The sequence below is a fragment of the Oncorhynchus tshawytscha genome, linkage group LG16, assembly GCF_018296145.1.
Source record: "Oncorhynchus tshawytscha isolate Ot180627B linkage group LG16, Otsh_v2.0, whole genome shotgun sequence".
NCBI classification, from domain to species: Eukaryota; Metazoa; Chordata; class Actinopteri; order Salmoniformes; family Salmonidae; genus Oncorhynchus; species Oncorhynchus tshawytscha.
The window spans coordinates 39,538,130-39,555,181 of record NC_056444.1 but is presented as its reverse complement, the minus strand read 5'-3'; the positions used below and the strand labels follow the sequence as shown (position 1 = coordinate 39,555,181).

Below are 17,052 nucleotides of genomic sequence, written 5' to 3'. Positions count from 1 at the left end.
AACATGATTTGGAAATGCACACACACACACACACACACACACACACACACACACCTGTAAATATATGGTCCCACAGTTGACAGTGCATGTCAAAGCAAAATCTAAGCCATGAGGTCGAAGGAATTGCCTCCATCACAATTAAATGGAAGAAGTTTGGAACCTACCAAGTCTCTACCTAGAGCTGACCGTCCGGCCAAACTGAGAACTCGGGGAGAAGGGCCTTGGTCAGGGAAGGTGACCAAGAACCCGATGGTCACTATGACAGAGCTTCAGCCATCTCTACAGCACTCCACCAATCAGGCCTTCATGGTAGAGTGGCCAGACGGAAGCCACTCCTCAGTAAAAAGCACATGACTGCCCCCTTGGAGTTTGCCAAAAGGCACTTAAATACTCTCAGACCATGAGAAACAAGATTATCTGGTCTGATGAAACCAAGATTGAACTCTTTGAAGTGAATGCCACATCACATCGCGTCACATCTGGAGGAGACCTGGCACCATCCCTACGGTGAAGCATGGTGGTGGCAGCATCACGCTGTGGGGATGTTTTTCAGAGGCAGGGACTAGGAGACTAGTCAGAATCGAGGGAAAATTGAACAAAGCAAAGTATAGAGAGATCCTTGATGAAAACCTGCTCCAGAGCGCTCAGGACCTCAGACTGGGGCGAAGGTTCACCTTCCAACAGGGCAACGACCCTAAGCACACAGCCAAGACAATGCAGGAGTGGGTTCGTGAGAAGTCTCTGAATGTCCTTGAGTGGCCCAGCCAGAGCCCAGACTTGAACCCGATCGAACATCTCTGGAGGGACTTGAAAATAGCTGTACAGCGACGCTCCCCATCCAACCTGACAGAGATTGGGAGGATCTGCAGACGAGAATGGGAGAATCTCCCCAAATGCATGTGCCAAGCTTATAGCGTCATACCCAAGAAGAATCAAAGCTGTAATCGCGCCAAAGGTGCTTCAACAATGTACCAAGTAAAGGTTCTGAATATTTATGATGTTATTTTTCAGCTTTTTATTTTTTTATACATTTGCAAAAATGGCTAAAAACCTGTGTTTGCTTTGTCATTATAGGGTAGTGTGTCGATCGATGAGGGGGAAAAAACTATTTCTTCCATTTTGAACAAGGTAGTAACGTAACAAAATGTGGAAAAAGTCAAGTCTGAATACTTTCCGAATGCACAGTATGCACACCATTTACAAGAATACTATGCCTACAATAACACAGGTGATAAAACAACCTAGAAATAAGCTTTATTTTCATACAGGGCCATAGGCCTGCCAACCATTCTTATGTACTGTAAGTCTGTATTGCTCAACACCACAATGCTATCATACCGTAGAATTCAACACTGAACATTATCACTGTAATATAGTCATTGAATCACTTCAAGCATACACTTTTTCAAGTCCCAGAGCAGGAGGAGTGCTGACCTAGGATCCGTTTTGCCTTTTTGTTTTAAATCATAATGAATAAGATTATGGACAGGGGGGACCTGACACTAGATCACCCCTGTCTATACAGTACAGCTGAAGCAGTATACATTGATAACTCCTTGCCAGAAAGAAATACATAATAGGATCAAACACTCCACTCAAACAGGTTAGTGCGGAAGTGACTCGATTGGCTCGTGCCAGAGCCTTAATGGACGCAGTTTCTATGTCGCTATGAGTGAGTCTCTCAATGTAGATGGAACGGTTCACGTGATAGGGCACGAAAGCAACCAGGAAGTTCACCATGACGAGTATGATCATCCTGATAGCCTTGTCTCCAACTGGTCTCTCCTGTTGCTTGACAAAGGTCAAAAATCTTATGATGTGGTTAACTGATACGACCCTTTGCACAGGTTTTGAGATCTGACTCGCATCTGCAACTTAGTCAGCCTGGAAGGCAGCCATTATGTGGTCCGGACACTCACCGACACCTCCTGGTCAAGTAAATGTAATGAATCTGTTAATACAGAGTTCAATTCTGCTTGGTACATGGTTGAAACTGTGTGCAGAGTTGAGAGCAGAACAGGAGAGGAACTCAACGTGAACTTAAATGCATTACAAGCATGCAGACCTTTATTGTTTTTAGTCCAACACAATTCTTTACCTTTTATGCAGTATGGTTTAAAGCTTTACAAAAATGAGAGCAAACCAAATATTTACAAAATCTATCTGTGCAAACATAATTCTTCTTTTAACATGAATCACTCTCCTAAAGTATCTTAAAAGGCATGCATACAAATAAACTTTGGTATGTTAACAAAACTACTAAAGGTTCTTATTAGAAGCATTTATGTACACTTGCGAGAGCATTTTGAGAATTTCTTTTGTTTTTAGTACTGTATACATTTAGACATCGATAAACATCAACGTAGGAAACATAGACCTCCAGTCAAGCTATTGAAGGTAAAGACGTCAGCCATCAATCACACCTTGAGTGTATGTGTTGAGTTTCCACTTGGTATGTCATGATTACAGTAAAGCAGTCAGGAAATGACATAACTTTGGCAAGTAGGCACAATAACTACAGAAATAACTGATAAATCTCATAAATCTCCTAAAAAAATACATTGGCAGTGCATGGATAACTATATGAGAAAATAGTCTTAGCAAAATAGAAGTCAGGTCAACGCAATTCCACTTTAAACATCTGTATACTTACAGTATACATTCATAAAAGGCATTTACAAGGGCTATACTGAATGAGAACACAAGAAATAGTGTAAGATGAAGATATACTATGGTTATCCAGTCTCTAGTTTTCAAAAATAAAACTTTTTTTTTTTTTTTTTTACACGGTAATAGTGATTGTAACATCAACTGTATTTTCTTAGATAGTCAGAAAAATCTTTTTTAAAATGTTTTTATCTTTAAAATAATTTCCTCAGTACTCTAATAAACCTTTTTAAAATCCAGGATTCAAGTTTAAAGCATCAGCCAAAGGAAAATGCAACTTAAAACGAAGTCAAAGCATCAGTGTGAGAATGCCAGTGACAAATCAAATTGAAATATGAATGGTTGGGGAAGTGCATCCATTACCCTTTTTACAACAAAATACAAACCAATAAACAACAGAATAAATCTAGCTCCTAAGAGGGGGAGAGAGAGAGATAGAGAGAGTAGTAACCCAAACAGGGCTACTGTATTAAGTGGAGTCCTTGGCTGCTGTGGTGGTTGGGATGCAGGATTTGCCGCTGCTGCCATTCTGGGGCCTGTAGCTGGTGAAGCTGGGGGTGTGTATGGTGCGGATGCTCTTCACACCGGGGCCCAACGGGGTGGGCGACAGAGGGGAGGGGGAGGAGGAGGAGAAGGAAGAGGAGGGTGCTCGGCCGTTTTGAGTCTGCGAGGAGAACGAGAGAGCTTTACCTGTGTGAGAGGGCTTGGGGAGTTTGAGGGAGGAACCGTTAGAGAGGGAGGGGATGTGGGAAGAGGTGGGAAGGGCTGAGCCAGGGTGGCGGGGGGCGTGAGGGGACGGGATGGAGGACTTGGTGGTGTGGGGGGAGGAAGAGGAGGAGTTGGAAGAGGGGAAAAGGGTAATAGGGTTAGTAGCATCTGAGTTTGGAGCAGACTGGGAGGAGCTGCCTTTAGCAGAGCTAGGATAAAAAGCAGGAATTTTAGAGGCAGGTATAGTAGGGGAAGTAGTTTTATGACCCTCCCCTGCTCTTTTAGCGCTTCCGTTAGCCTGCAAACAGAGATGCCAGAACAAAGACTGGTTGTCAAAATGGGAACTGGTTATTAAAGTAACAAATGTAAATGTAAAAAAAGGCAAGACAACATTGACTTAAAGTTATAGACAAGAGACAATCACAAAAACAAACATTGCTACTAAGAGAACTAAAAGACACACAAAAAGGCTCAAACTAGCTACAGTATGTATTTTTACTGGGTTACTTGAGGTAACTGAGAAACACACTGTTAATTAAAAAGGAGAAAGAAAAGATTGAAAGGATGGAAGGAGGGATGAAGAAAGATTGAGATGGGGGAGCGGGCACTGCTTGGTGATGCCTGTGTGTTAAGAGTGATTGTCAAGCTGTCTGAGAGGTGGAGACAAAAACCGAGGGAAAAAACAGAGATACATCTTGGTTGGGGAGGAAAGAGGAGTATGTTAGATAAAAGAGTATTTATATTTTTGAGGGTAAGAAAGATAAAAGTGCAAATCTGGAGAAGTAAGGGTGAATATTCCACTGACTGGTACTGCAAGTGCAATGGGGAGAGGTGGGTGGTAGAAGAGCATCCTTCAGAGGAGGGCCGGAGGCAGCCTGGTGGAACCAGCCTGATTGCTGCATTCGCACCATTCTGTTTAACTGGAATATAATGGTGAATGCAGCGATCAGGCTAGTTGCAGCAGGCTAGAAGGGAGGGGTATTAAAGTGTGGTTTAGTAGCTGTTGCGTTGTGAAAATAAAGGAGCGTATCAGGTAGACTGTGTGGGTTTAATAGAGGTGCATTGTGGGCAAGGAGGGAGTGTGGCTAATGAGAAATATTGGTTTAGTAAAGCATCCTGAGGTTGGTTGGCAACACTGTTTAGGAACTCAGCTGTGATGGAAACTGGGGAGGTGATGGAGAACTCAGTCGATGACAGGATGCATCTGGAATATTTTTCTTTCTGTTTTCTTTTTTTCCTCTTTCTCGTAACCAACACATTAAAAGCCGCCATGAGCAGTGTGGACCATGCAGAAGCATACGGTGATGTTATAAGGGTAACAGTCAAGAGTCAAACATGCCTTTCAGTCAGAGCAGATTGAGAGAACATAAACAGAAGCCAAAATGGCCACCTCAACCCCATTTAAACAAAACACTTCAACTCTCGCAGCTTTGGTTGTTTTTATATTTTTTCCCTTAACACAGGTCTCTTGTTTTCTATACCCTGTTCACTATACAAGTGTGTTCCCTCTAGTCCCTATGGTCCCTGGTAAGGCCCTATAGTAAAACTACCTGTCGGAACTGCCTCTGAGCGCTGTCCTGTAGCTTTTGCTGTTTTCCTGCTTTGTCAGTAGTAGTCCCTGGCGACTGCCTGGACTTCGCAGACATGGGCACTGGCATCCGACTAGATGGGGAAGCGACACTGGTTGCGTTCTGCAAGAGGATCCAAACGAAACAAAACAAGAAAGAAAATAAAAGAAAGAAAAAAACAGAACACCATATTGGAGGTATGACAAACTGATAGAAGCAAGGCAATGACAGGTCACAAACCTGTTCGTTCAAGATTACCACTAATCGTTAAAAGCTTAACACCAGTAAGAGCACATGCACCGCCTGTACCGTAGTAGCCTATACCAAAACGTACAACCCTACAGTTAATGCAGTCCAAGGACAACAGATTCAAGAAACCAAAAGTGTCATCAACATTGAGTGTCATTATCTGATTAAAAGTCTGCCACTCGCTGAGACCCCGTTTTAGAGTTTGAGCAGCCAATCGAAGTAGAGATATGAGAGACAGGGGGACCGGACCCACTGAAAATGCCACTCCCCAATAACATTGGACCATGGAGGGAGAAAGCAACAGAGAAGGGCTCTGTCATTTCCAAAACACCTGGGAAGTGATTCATGAGTGGTTGGTTTGTAATACCAAGTGGTTAGGATGGAGTGAAGGGAGGAGTAAAAAGGGGACCCAAAGCCTCCAGACGGACAAGAGCTTAGAAAGAGACCTGTTGGCTGGGGGTGATGGTGGCGATGGGTAGGGTGGCTGGCCTGGGGAGGAGCTGAGGTTTGGTCTTCTTCCTCAGAGAGGAGGCCTTATTGGGCTGGGGGACCTTGGGGAGTGAACTCTTAGAAGGGAGTGATAAGGACCTCTTCAGGCCTTCACTCTCCCCACTTGAGACACACCCAGCCTGGGGCTCCACGCTGGCTGCACTCCTCGCTGGTTCCTCCTGGTGGGGCCTTGTGGGGCCCATCTCACTGATGGTGGTCTCTAGCTGCTTGATGGTCTGCTCCAGGCTGTCCAGGGTCTTGTAGGTGCTCTTCCGGATCTCGTCCGTCCTGCCTTGGGAATCTGAATGCTCCCGCCTTACTACAGCTGGAGCCTGGGCCTTGGGTGACATGTCTGCTGGAAGAACAGATTGTTTGGAGCGGCTTTGGATCTCAAACCTCTTGGCCTCCTTGTGCTGTCGGACCGTGCCGTCCGACTCCTCCTCGTCCTCGTACACCACCACCTGCAGCGTCTTCTTGCCAGTCTTGGTGCCTGTGCGGATGGCTTGCGACAGAGCGGCCAGCTGCTTCTTGGGAAACTTGAACTTGAACTTCTTCTTCCCGTCTGGCTTGCCGTTGCTGGACGACTCGGCGAGCTCCGCAGACGAGGAGGAAGAGTGCGACAAGTCAGTACTGGAAGAGCAAAGAGCGCCGCTGGGGGCCTTGATGGCCGTGGGACCAGCCGCCCTCTCTCCCCCCTCGGGCCCGACCTTTACCTGCAGTCCACCGCTGCTCCCCCATGTCTCCTCCAACTCCTCGTCCTCCTCATCTATGCGCTCCGCAGCCAGCATGCTCTCCAGCTCCTCCTCACACTCAAACACCGTAGACAGGCGCTTGTAGGCCGAGCGGATGTCCATGGGCTCGTCAAAGATGATGATGACCGGCTTCTTGTTGTTGAAGCTGTCGTCCTGTGACCCCACCGAGCTGCCGCCGTCGCCACCCGGGGTAGTGTGGGTCATGTCCCGGTTCCCAGGCCCCCCCCCCACAGTCACAGTCTGGATTCCCCGTTTGGCATTGACCAGATCCTGGTATTCCCCACAGGACAGGGCCTGGACCTTGGTGTTGGTGATCATGAAGGCGATGTTGTCTGGGGGCGGAGGGCCTTCCTCACCAGGGAGGTCAGGGCTCAGGAAGGCCTCCTCTTCCACTTCCTCATACTTGGGTCTGGGCTGATCTCTGGGTTGATTGGTGGCCTCACTAAGGGCCTTCTCTGTGGGCGACGCCACTGGCTTAGGAGCCTCTGTTATGGTGATTGGTGGAGAAACTTTAGGCAATGCAGCAGGCAACACAACACTCTTTCTAAGTGAAATGCTGGACTCCTGGATGACTGAGGAGACTGGAGACTCAAGTCTCTTGACTGTGCTTATCTGAGGCTTATCTACAGTGTTGGCCATTGGGCTTTCCAGAACCCCATCTACCACTCCTGGGCTGGTCTTCAACGACTCTGAGCTCACCACCTGTTTCTGAGACAGAGGGCTGGGGCAATTCAAGAACAGAGGCTTGGGAGATATAGGTGGCCCTAACTGCTGGGGTTTCGGTTGCGGCTGCTGTGGCTGCTGGCTTGGAGAATTGTCATTAGCATTCACATTTGACACCTGTGAGGGGGACAGTGTTGGGTTGTCTCTGCATTCAGGAGCCTCCTCCAATGGGGCCAGGGGTGGTGGTTGCTCTTTGGAGATCTGCCCAGTTACATAGTATATCACCTGCAAATAGCAAAGGAAGGATGAGAGAGTACATGTTAAAAACTACAACACATGACAAGCCTATCAATAAGAAAAAATATATCATGACATGTAAAGGCATGCGTTTGGGCTTCATACGGCCCATACAACATGCCTTCATAAGGCCCATAAAACCATACAACATGACTTCATAGGCCTATATAACCATACAACATGACTTCATAGGCCCATATAACATGACTTCATAAGGCCCATATAACCATACAACATGACATTTGTAAACATTCCAAGGCACATTTGGAATTTTGGATGTCAAGATGAATGTTAGCATAGTAAATTTCCTGAGATTTTGACTATGAAGTTTTAGCGGTGAAAATATGGTATTCGTACCCCAGGGCTCTGACGAAGAGGGGTGGTGTTCCCGTTTTCATCCGCGTTGGGATCTTTGTCCTCACGAGTGTTCTCAGAGCTCTGCTAGGAAAGTTCGTGAAGGGACAGCATTATTGTGCAATTGCACTCTATGGGTGAATTCTAACTTGGATTCTCTCTACTATGCAACACAGCATAGTAGTCCTACAAGGCATACTTTGATTGAGTTTCAAGATATGTGCTTATAACATATTAGATACCTTATAGGATCATACATGCAGGCACAAGTGAATGTTATGGCTGTTATGTAAAAACCTTTAAAGGGACAATCTCGGATTCAAACAACAACAAAGCAGTCTATATATCATTGATTTAAACGTTTAAAAAAAAAGATCTACCAATCCCAAATTGTTAGTTACCAAATGGTTAGTTACTCTAATCTGAGGTATAGACTGACACCCATTCTACCAACAGACTAGCTAACATAAGACGTTCAGTGTTGCACGTTTCTATATATTCTCAACTTTGTTGTTGGTTTAAAAGAACGTTTAATCAATCATTCCCATTTGGTGAGTGGAATGCAAAGTTGTATGTCTGAAAATGTGTACGCAGTAATAACATGACCAATGCATTGCTGGTGTTTGAGCTGAACATTGTGTTTACCAGGAAAAGATCATATCTGACCCTCAGAATAACTGGATCTCTCATACAGTCCACGTACAATATCTTGTGACATGGTTTCTGAGCGAGTTAGAGAGGAGCATGAGATAAAGAGTGCATCCCAAATGACACCCCGTTCCCTTTGTAGTGCACTACATGCACTCTTAGAAAAAAAAGGGTTCTAAAATAGTTCTCCAGCTGCTCCTTTTGGTTCCAGGTAGAACCCTCTGGGAAAAGGGTTCTACAGTGCATGGAAACAAATAGGTTTCTACCTGGAACCAAACAGTTATTTAAATGGTGCTCCTATGGGGACAGCCGAATAACCCTTTTAGGTTCTAGAAAGAACCTTATTTTCTAAGAGTGTACTTTTCAACCGGGCCAATATGGCTTTGGCCAAAAGTAGGCGAATAGGGTGCTATGTGGAACGTATGCACCGTAGTTCCCTGTTCTCCTGTGGACAACAACCACATTAGGCATCTGTTTGGGTATTAACATTAATTAGAAGATAAGAGTTAAAGTTATATAGAGATTCAGAACTATAGTAAGGTGTCATTCCCAAGAAATAAGTAAAGTAAAGAAATTGGTCCCAGTGACCTAAAGTAAACCAAGTCTGCAAAAACAAGTCTGTAACCTAGGCAACAAATAATAAAACCTTGTTCCCCTCAATAGCCAATCAAAGTACTTTCCTATAGCAAAGTCTATAAGCAAATTAGTATTTAAATAAAGGGCAGTTATTCCCAAGAAACAGACAAGACCATTCGATTAGGTCTGGATGCAAGATAAAGGATTAGTTTATTGATTGGATCAAGCAAGACAAACATAACGCAATCAAAAATCAGTAGCAACAAGACACCATTCATTTGTTGGATACACACAATTACACTTTTCCAGACATTTTCTGCAGACTTAGTCAGAGAAAAACAAGTCCAAGCCATGAGTTCCATTGAAATCAAAAAGGGAAAAAATGAGAACAAGTCAGAATCAGAAGGGATTTTGGGTAGTGGAGTTGTTACAGTACAGATCTCTTGATGGAGGCAGAAGCAGGGAGGTGTGAAAGGCACAGAGGTGGTTAAGGTACAGCCATCAATCGTTAGCTGACGTCACACAGTGGACAGAAGCAGGCAGTTAGGCGGACGGCTAAACGGCACCACATCCTTTACCTTTTTCTCTTTGAGGGGCAATAAGGCCCCGGGTCTTAGCTCTCTGATCTGGGGCTCAACTCGAGTAGGGTGTGTCTCTAGCACACTACTTTTCACCCCTACATCCTTAACTGTGCACTTCTGGAAGACCTGGGGAGTGAAGATATGTTAGGGGATTAGGGTGTAGGGCCCTGAGGGCCAGAGCGTAACTATACCTGCCATTTGTGAGGTGATAGTCTATTAGAAACACCTACAGTTGTGGCCAAACGTTTTGAGAATGACACAAATATAAATTTTCACAAAGTTTGCTGCTTCAGTGTCTTTAGATATTTTTGTCAGATGTTACTATGGAATACTGAGGTATAATTACAAGCATTTCATAAGTGTCAAAGGCTTTTATTGACAATTACATGAAGTTGATTTTCAAGACCTCTGCAATCCGTCCTGGCATGCTGTTAATTAACTTCTGGGTCACAGCCTGACTGATGGCAGCCAATTCTTGCATAATCAATGCTTGGAGTTTGTCAGAATTTGTGGGTTTTTGTTTGTCCACCCACCTCGAGGATTGACCACAAGTTCTCAATGGGATTAAGGTCTGGGGAGTTTCCTAGCCATGGACCCAAAATATAAATGTTTTGTTCCCCGAGCCACTTATTTATCACTTTTGCCTTATGGCAAGGTGCTCCATCATGCTGGAAAAGGCATTGTTCGTCACCAAACTTTTCCTGGATGGTTGGGAGAAGTTGCTCTCGGAAGATGTGTTGGTACCATTCTTTATTCAGGGCTATGTTCTTAGGCAAAATTGTGAGTGAGCCCACTCCCTTGACTGAGAAGCAACCCCACACATGAATGGTCTCAGGATGCTTTACTGTTGGCATGACACAGGACTGATTGTAGTGCTCACCTGGTCTTCTCTGGACAAGCTTTTTTCCGGATGCCCCAAACAATTGGAAAGGGGATTCATCAGAAAAAATGACTTTACCCCAGTCCCCAGCAGTTTTTCCTGGAGAGAAGTGGCTTCTTTGCTGCCTTTCTTGACACCAGGCCATCCTCCAAATGCCTTCGCCTCACCTGCCTGCTGTAATTCCTGAGCAAGTTCTGTACTGTTGGTGCCACGATCCCGCAGCTGAATCAACTTTAGGAGATGGTCCTGGCACTTGCTGGATTTTCTTGGGCGCCCTGAAGCCTTCTTCACAACAATTGAACCGCTCTCCTTGAAGTTCTTGATGAGCCAATAAATGGTTGATTTAGGTGCAATCTTACTGGCAGCAATATCCTTGCCTGTGAAGCCCTTTTTGTGCAAAGCAATAATGATGGCACGTGTTTCCTTCCAGGTAACCATGGTTGAAAGAGGAAGAACAATGATTCCAAGCACCACCCTCCTTTTGAAGCTTCCAGTATGTTATTTGAACTCAATCAGCATGACAGAGTGATCTCCAGCCTTAACACTCACACCTGTGTTAAGGAGAGAATCACTGACATGATGTCAGCTGGTCCTTTTGTAGCAGGGCTGAAATGTAGTGGAAATGCTTTTTTTGTGGATTCAGTTCATTTGCATGGCAAAAAGGGACTTTGCAATTCATTTAAATTCATCTGATCACTCTTCATAACATTCTGGAGTATATGCAAATTGCCATCATACAAACTAAGGCAGCAGACTTTGTGAAAATTAATATTTGTGTAATTCTCAAAACTTTTGGCCACGACTGTAGAGTACCCGGCAGTTAAGTGGAGAAAATGCTTCTCCTAAAGTCACTGTGCCTGGTGCTGGTTTGATACGGCTTGTATACTATTAACCTAGTGTTGTGGTGGCCGAATGGTTAAACGTTCTAGGGGTAAGACCATGGCTAATTCTGATTTTGTAAAGGACTGCATCCATCCTCTGCCAAGTGAAGGTAACTCAACCACCAGGAAAGGAAGGGATAGAGGACCCACTCCCATAGTGAAGGAGAGATAGAACAGTCATTGTGTCATGGTGTGGATGTATTTCCCAGTGGTCCTATTTGATCAATATAGTATTGTATAGTATAGTATGAATTATGTGTGTGTGGGAGTGAATGTACAGCAGCTGTTGGATGTATGGGTCTTACCTGGAGCTCTGCCATGATTTTGTCCCCCTCGTCATCCTCCTCCTCCTCCTTGTGGATGGCTGAGGCAGGAACGGGGGCAGGGGTGGAAGGCGTGGTCTCTGGGGGATCTTGGTGGGTTTGCGCTGGGCAGCTGGGACCTCAGCCTCCTCTTCCTCCTGGTTTAGATGGGAATGGGGGAAGTGGGTTAATAGCGACATTTAATATGACTCAAATACTAGCATCACTGTTATTTACCACAAGAGTCAGATCAACATAGCCCATTCCAAGGTATATAAATGATATTGCTTTTAAATTGCTTGATAAAACTGTCCTTAAACTGTCCCCTCTCCCCATGTCACGTAGAAGCCATGTCTGTGGTTTACCACTCGCTCTGGTCCAGAACGTTACGTCCAGCTTGCTGATGCAGAACTCTGTGTTTGCAAGCCACACGTGATGCCCTGGACCAGTGCTAGTTGACCGCAGACTAGCCTGCAGCTAGACTACATGACGGACTGACCTGTCCCAAGGCAGACTCATTCCTGCTGGTGTAGACCACCTCTCCAGACCGAGTGGTGGTCATTCCAGAGCTGGAGAAGGTCTTTCTGGGCGGAGGAGGGGGAGGAGACTTGCTGGCCTCCAAGCTGACATTGCCCACTTTGTCTGTGGGCTTCTCTAGTACCGGCTTGGGGAGTTTCTCAGGACCAGCAGGCTTGGCTATGGCTGGTTTCTCTGAGCTGGGCTCAGGCGGAGTCTCTTCTGTAATAGACAAACACACACAAGGTCAACAATAAGGCCTACATGAAAATTACAAAAGGGTCATTTTCCTGAAGAACAAAAAAAAAGTAAAAAAACTACTATTTTTTATAGTAGTGGAATATGTTGAGTTTGTCAGGTAGTTTTGTAAAATAACTCTCCCTACCCGTGGTTGGTGCCACAGGCTTGGGGGAATCCACTTGGTCCTCCAGGGCAGCAGGGGTAACTGCAGAGGCCTCCCCCTCGCTCGGCACCTCCCGGCAGGGGACGCCCTTCATCATGTTGGCCTGGGCCTCATCCAGGATCCTCTCAAACTCCCTCCCATCATAGTGGCCCATGTTCTGCCTCCGTTCCTCCCACTCTTTCTCTGCTGCCTGTGGAGGGCAAGAGAGAGGAGGGAAGATTGAGAGAGAGACAGAGAGAGAGAGCAGTGGAGGGAAGAGAAATAGACATTTCCCCTTAGGGGAAATCTGATATGAGATGTCACAGATGATAGATTGAAGACTGAAACGGTACTATAACTTCCATAGGGCTTACCTTTATAGACATGGCCCTGTTGTTGCTCTTGCTGCTCTTGGTGTGAATCTCCTCGATGAAGAAGTTCCCTGTCCCATTGCTGCCGTTATTGACCAAAGCCTGGGTGGGCAGTTCTTGGTTGGCTGCAGCAGTGACAGCAGGGGTCTTCTTCTGCTGGGCAGGGCTTCCCCCCTGGCTGGAGGGGTTGGAGTTGGAGGACGAGGCGGTGCCTGTGGAGCCCTTGGCTGAGCTGGGGGAGTCCCGGCCCTGGCTTTGGGTGGGGGTTATGGGGGAACTGGGCTGGACCAGCAGGGCTGCAGACTGCTGGGACTGCTGAATGTGGACCGGAGAGCTCTGGACGTGGTGGATGACCATAGGGCAGGAGGGCATGACCACCTCAGACCTGATGGAGGAGATCTGGGGCTCGGGCAGGGCCGAGAGGGAGGCTGGAGGCTCCGCTGGGGGGTCTGGGTCCACCATGGTGCTGGTGGCCGGGCTGCTCTCTATTGGGGTTGTAGCACATCTGTAGGGCAGAGAGGGCCGGATAGACAATATTAAGGTTACTTTCCCAAAATCCTGGTAGCAGGATTCTGGAATATGTGTTCACTCCTGGAATATTCCAACCAGGATTGTTTGTAATCCAAACTGCAACAATTGGTATCCCACTAAGGTAAAACATACCTATGATGACATATGCCATGGAGCCATGAATGAATGCTTCAAAACGCCTAACCTCATAACACAGAACAGTGCATACAGAACTTTGGAGTTTGATAGAACTACTTTTACCACCCTGGCTTGTCTAGCCTGAAAATACTATAAATCTCACAAAGTGGATTTGGCCCAAATCCAACACCAAAGTGGGTGTAATCATCTCTGACATGCAGGGAGAGAAGCTCACTAAGAGGACGAGGTAATATAGATGAGTTTGGCCGCATGGTGCACCCTGTGTAAAATTTATGATGTTTATATTTATATTGAAATGGGGTGCTGCAGGGAGTCGCGTTGCGGAGCCAACCTCACGCCAGCGTAGTCAACGGTTAGCGTCTCATACACTATTATCATATGCCTGACTGTCTGACTTGTCTGGAAACTTCTGTTTTCCATCAACTCTCTCTTAACCGCTCCCCATCACTCCACGACGTCGGGCCACCGAGTTTAAAAAAAAAATCTTTTCACTTTAATTCACTTCATTTACTTTGATCTGACCTTTATTTTATTGTTATTTTTGTCTTGTTCTGGCTACATTCCATTTCTCCACCCTTCTTTTTCAAAGTGTACACTCCTCCTCATGGATTTAAAAAAGAATGAACTGGTGTGAGGAAAGCTTTCACCAGTACAATGCTTTTAAATGCACGAGCAAGGTAGGAACGTGCACACTTCAGGTGAAGGGCGGAGAATCGGAACGCCCCCCCCACCCTCCCTCCCTCAGACCCGCCCGGGTTCCTGTACCTCCTCAGGCTGCTGAGTGTCTCCGTGAGGCACTTGACTCTCTTCAGCATGCTGTCCAGTTTGTGGGGCTCCTCTTTGAGGAACTTAACTGCCTCCACCTCCACCCTCAGGACAGAACGCATCCTGGTCTGCAGTGGCGGGAACTCTCCTGAGAAAACATGTCAAAAAATATATATATACTAGAAAAATATATATTTTTAAATTTTACCACCACCCTTCATTGGAGGACAAATGTATTAATGTGCTGCTTTAGTGGAATGCGACTGCTATTCAACAAAGAAAATGTACCTTTTTCTAGTTGTAGTATTGTGTTACTACTGTTAGTTAGAAATGATATTATCTTACTTATTACTTTACCTGTAACTGAAAACCATAGCACATGGAAACCTATGGAATCCATGGCAATGCACATCATCTAAGATATTGTGTCTGTTTAAAGTAGACTACACTGTATGGGCAGTCTTACCTCTGAGTCCTGCCAGAGATTCTCCCACTCTCCTGAGGCTAACAGCCCCCTCTTCCACATGCTTCAGTGTCACAGCTCTGTGAGCCCCTGCCGAGCTGGTCTCCCTCTTCAGAGTGTCCACGTAATGCTCCAGTTCCCTACACACACACACACACACACACACACACACACACACACACACACACGACAGAGAGAGCAAACATTCAAAACACCACTCCTAATTGGTATATCACTCCTCACCTCTCCACTATACGAGCTGATGTGTGGTGAGGTTTGTGGCACAACTGGTTGCCGTGCATCACCCAAGTGGTTGCCACCCATTGGTGGGTGGATGAGGTGAGTTTCCCTCTTACTATGTAAGCGCTTTGAGCATCTGGAAAAGCCCAATCAATCGTTATCCTAATTTCATCTCCACAGCTACCAAATGAGATAAGACGGCACCATCAAATCCCTGGCATACTGGTGATGCCGACATATCACCATAAAGGACTTGAGATAGCATGCTTGATGTGTCACCAGAAAACACTGACTGCACACCAACACTAGAGGGCAGACAATACTCATTTTTAACCTTATTGGCACACAGCGAGCACCAGTTTGAGCTGAATGACAACTGAAAATTGAGAGGGCAAACAGATCAAATCCAACAATGTTCATATTCTAAAAACCATCTGGGCCGTAGGGACGTCGGCCCTTTCACCTTAATGACCAAAAGCGGACTTTCTCAGTCAGACCACACTGCACTTCCTCTGTGGGAGTCCGCTCAACTGTGTCCACATGGAATCTGGGCTTATTTGTGCAACAACTTTCCTAGGTAGAGTCCCTATTGTTTTGATAACACTGTACTCTGTATTCTGAGCAGTCGACTCCAAGAGGACATGTGCTGGGTAGATGATAGCATTGTGTGGTGCTCTGAACTGCAGGAGAACAAAACATTTAGATTCTTTGTCACCGGATTCCCTTGAGAGGAGTACGTTTTTTTTTTTTTTTTTTTTTGTACAGCTGCTGTCAAAAGAGAGTTCCTCTTTTGTGAAGAGCCTCTTGATGATGACTATGGAAAAATTCAACTGAAGAGCCGGCGGGGGGAAGCATCTCTTTCTTCTTAAAATAACTTATACAGGACTTTAGAAAGTAAATGTCTATAATGTGTCGATGAAATGGTGCAGCATTAGAATACACTTCTAAAGATGGCTTGACAAACATGCAAGCTATCCCAGGGATCATCTATTTGAGGAAGCTTAATGGGCACTCAACTCTCTCTCATCTTTCTCTATTGCTCAAGGGTAGTAGAATCACCGGCTGAGTGCTGACAGCTGGTTCAGATCTAGACTCCTTGGCAGGCTCGTGATGACTGGTGAATGGAACAGACTGGAAATAAATAGGAATGACCAGGGACAGACTGACCCCCCACCCAGTGGGCTAAAGATGGACCAACCCATCTGGCTTTTGCATGAGCCGCCCTATGGCCAGTCGGTTTCGAGCCAAGGAATGGGAATGCAGGAAAACCATGTGTTCAGAACTACGGAAAACCCTATAGGTCTGCTGACATTTGTGAAAAGTAACGCGCAAAACACAACACCTCCACTGTCCTTCGTTTGAAATCCTCCATGTTAGCAGCATCCTCATGTTACAGCCTCTTAGATTTAAAGGGCCTTGTTACAGTAGTGCTAACAATGATAAACAGTCCTATTTCAACCTTGGTCGTTTGTCGCCTCATTTCTTCCCAAAGTATTTTTTTTTTAAGGAGTCCCAGACTCACTCTCCCAGGTCATATTAAATTGGGTTTTCTCTCCGGAGAAGAAGGCTGTGTCTTTTCACACCACAGTCCCCCCCCTCAGCCAAACAGAGCTCATTAGCTAGCCTTATTTAAAACACTACTGCAGGCCTTTGCTGAGTAAGAACTGGCAAAGCACCAAGGAAAACACTGAGCTGAATCCAGCGCTCAACGCCCTTGCGCATGTCTGATTCCCCAGAAGACCAATGTTCAGGCAACGCTCCTATCGTGATGGAGATCAGGGAATATTGTTTACCACTGTCTACCCAGGCAGCACTCTGACCTTGCCTGTTAAACAACAGAATTAAAAGGATTAAATTAATGTTCCCAATTGGCAAGCTGCGATGAGTGAATTAAATTAAGAGAATGCTGTGAATAATTGCCTGCCCAGGCTGCCTGGTCTTATTGTTCAGTGACTGCTGGGCTCCAATGAGAGACAGACATGGTCTGCCTGTTCAAACCTATGGGCAATTTGGAGGGTGTGTACTTGCAGT

The 17,052-nt window shown here is 45.7% G+C and overlaps 1 protein-coding gene across 1 annotated transcript in view; it reads right to left on the bottom strand.

Annotated features, from left to right (window-relative positions):
• Nucleotides 1-2,035: 2,035 nt before the first annotated feature.
• The window catches only part of LOC112215641 (sickle tail protein homolog), a 72,845-nt gene continuing 57,828 nt past the window's right edge, over nt 2,036-17,052 (bottom strand). The window contains exons 10-21 of the mRNA XM_042299907.1: nt 14,785-14,921; nt 14,319-14,466; nt 12,888-13,389; nt 12,517-12,724; nt 12,115-12,353; nt 11,619-11,773; nt 10,600-10,654; nt 9,550-9,678; nt 7,751-7,834; nt 5,639-7,381; nt 4,926-5,066; nt 2,036-3,673 (exon numbers count right to left, since the gene is read on the bottom strand). Coding sequence (XP_042155841.1) covers nt 3,137-3,673; nt 4,926-5,066; nt 5,639-7,381; nt 7,751-7,834; nt 9,550-9,678; nt 10,600-10,654; nt 11,619-11,773; nt 12,115-12,353; nt 12,517-12,724; nt 12,888-13,389; nt 14,319-14,466; nt 14,785-14,921 — 4,078 coding nt within the window. The 3' untranslated portion in view covers nt 2,036-3,136. The remainder of the gene's footprint in view (nt 3,674-4,925; nt 5,067-5,638; nt 7,382-7,750; nt 7,835-9,549; nt 9,679-10,599; nt 10,655-11,618; nt 11,774-12,114; nt 12,354-12,516; nt 12,725-12,887; nt 13,390-14,318; nt 14,467-14,784; nt 14,922-17,052) is intronic.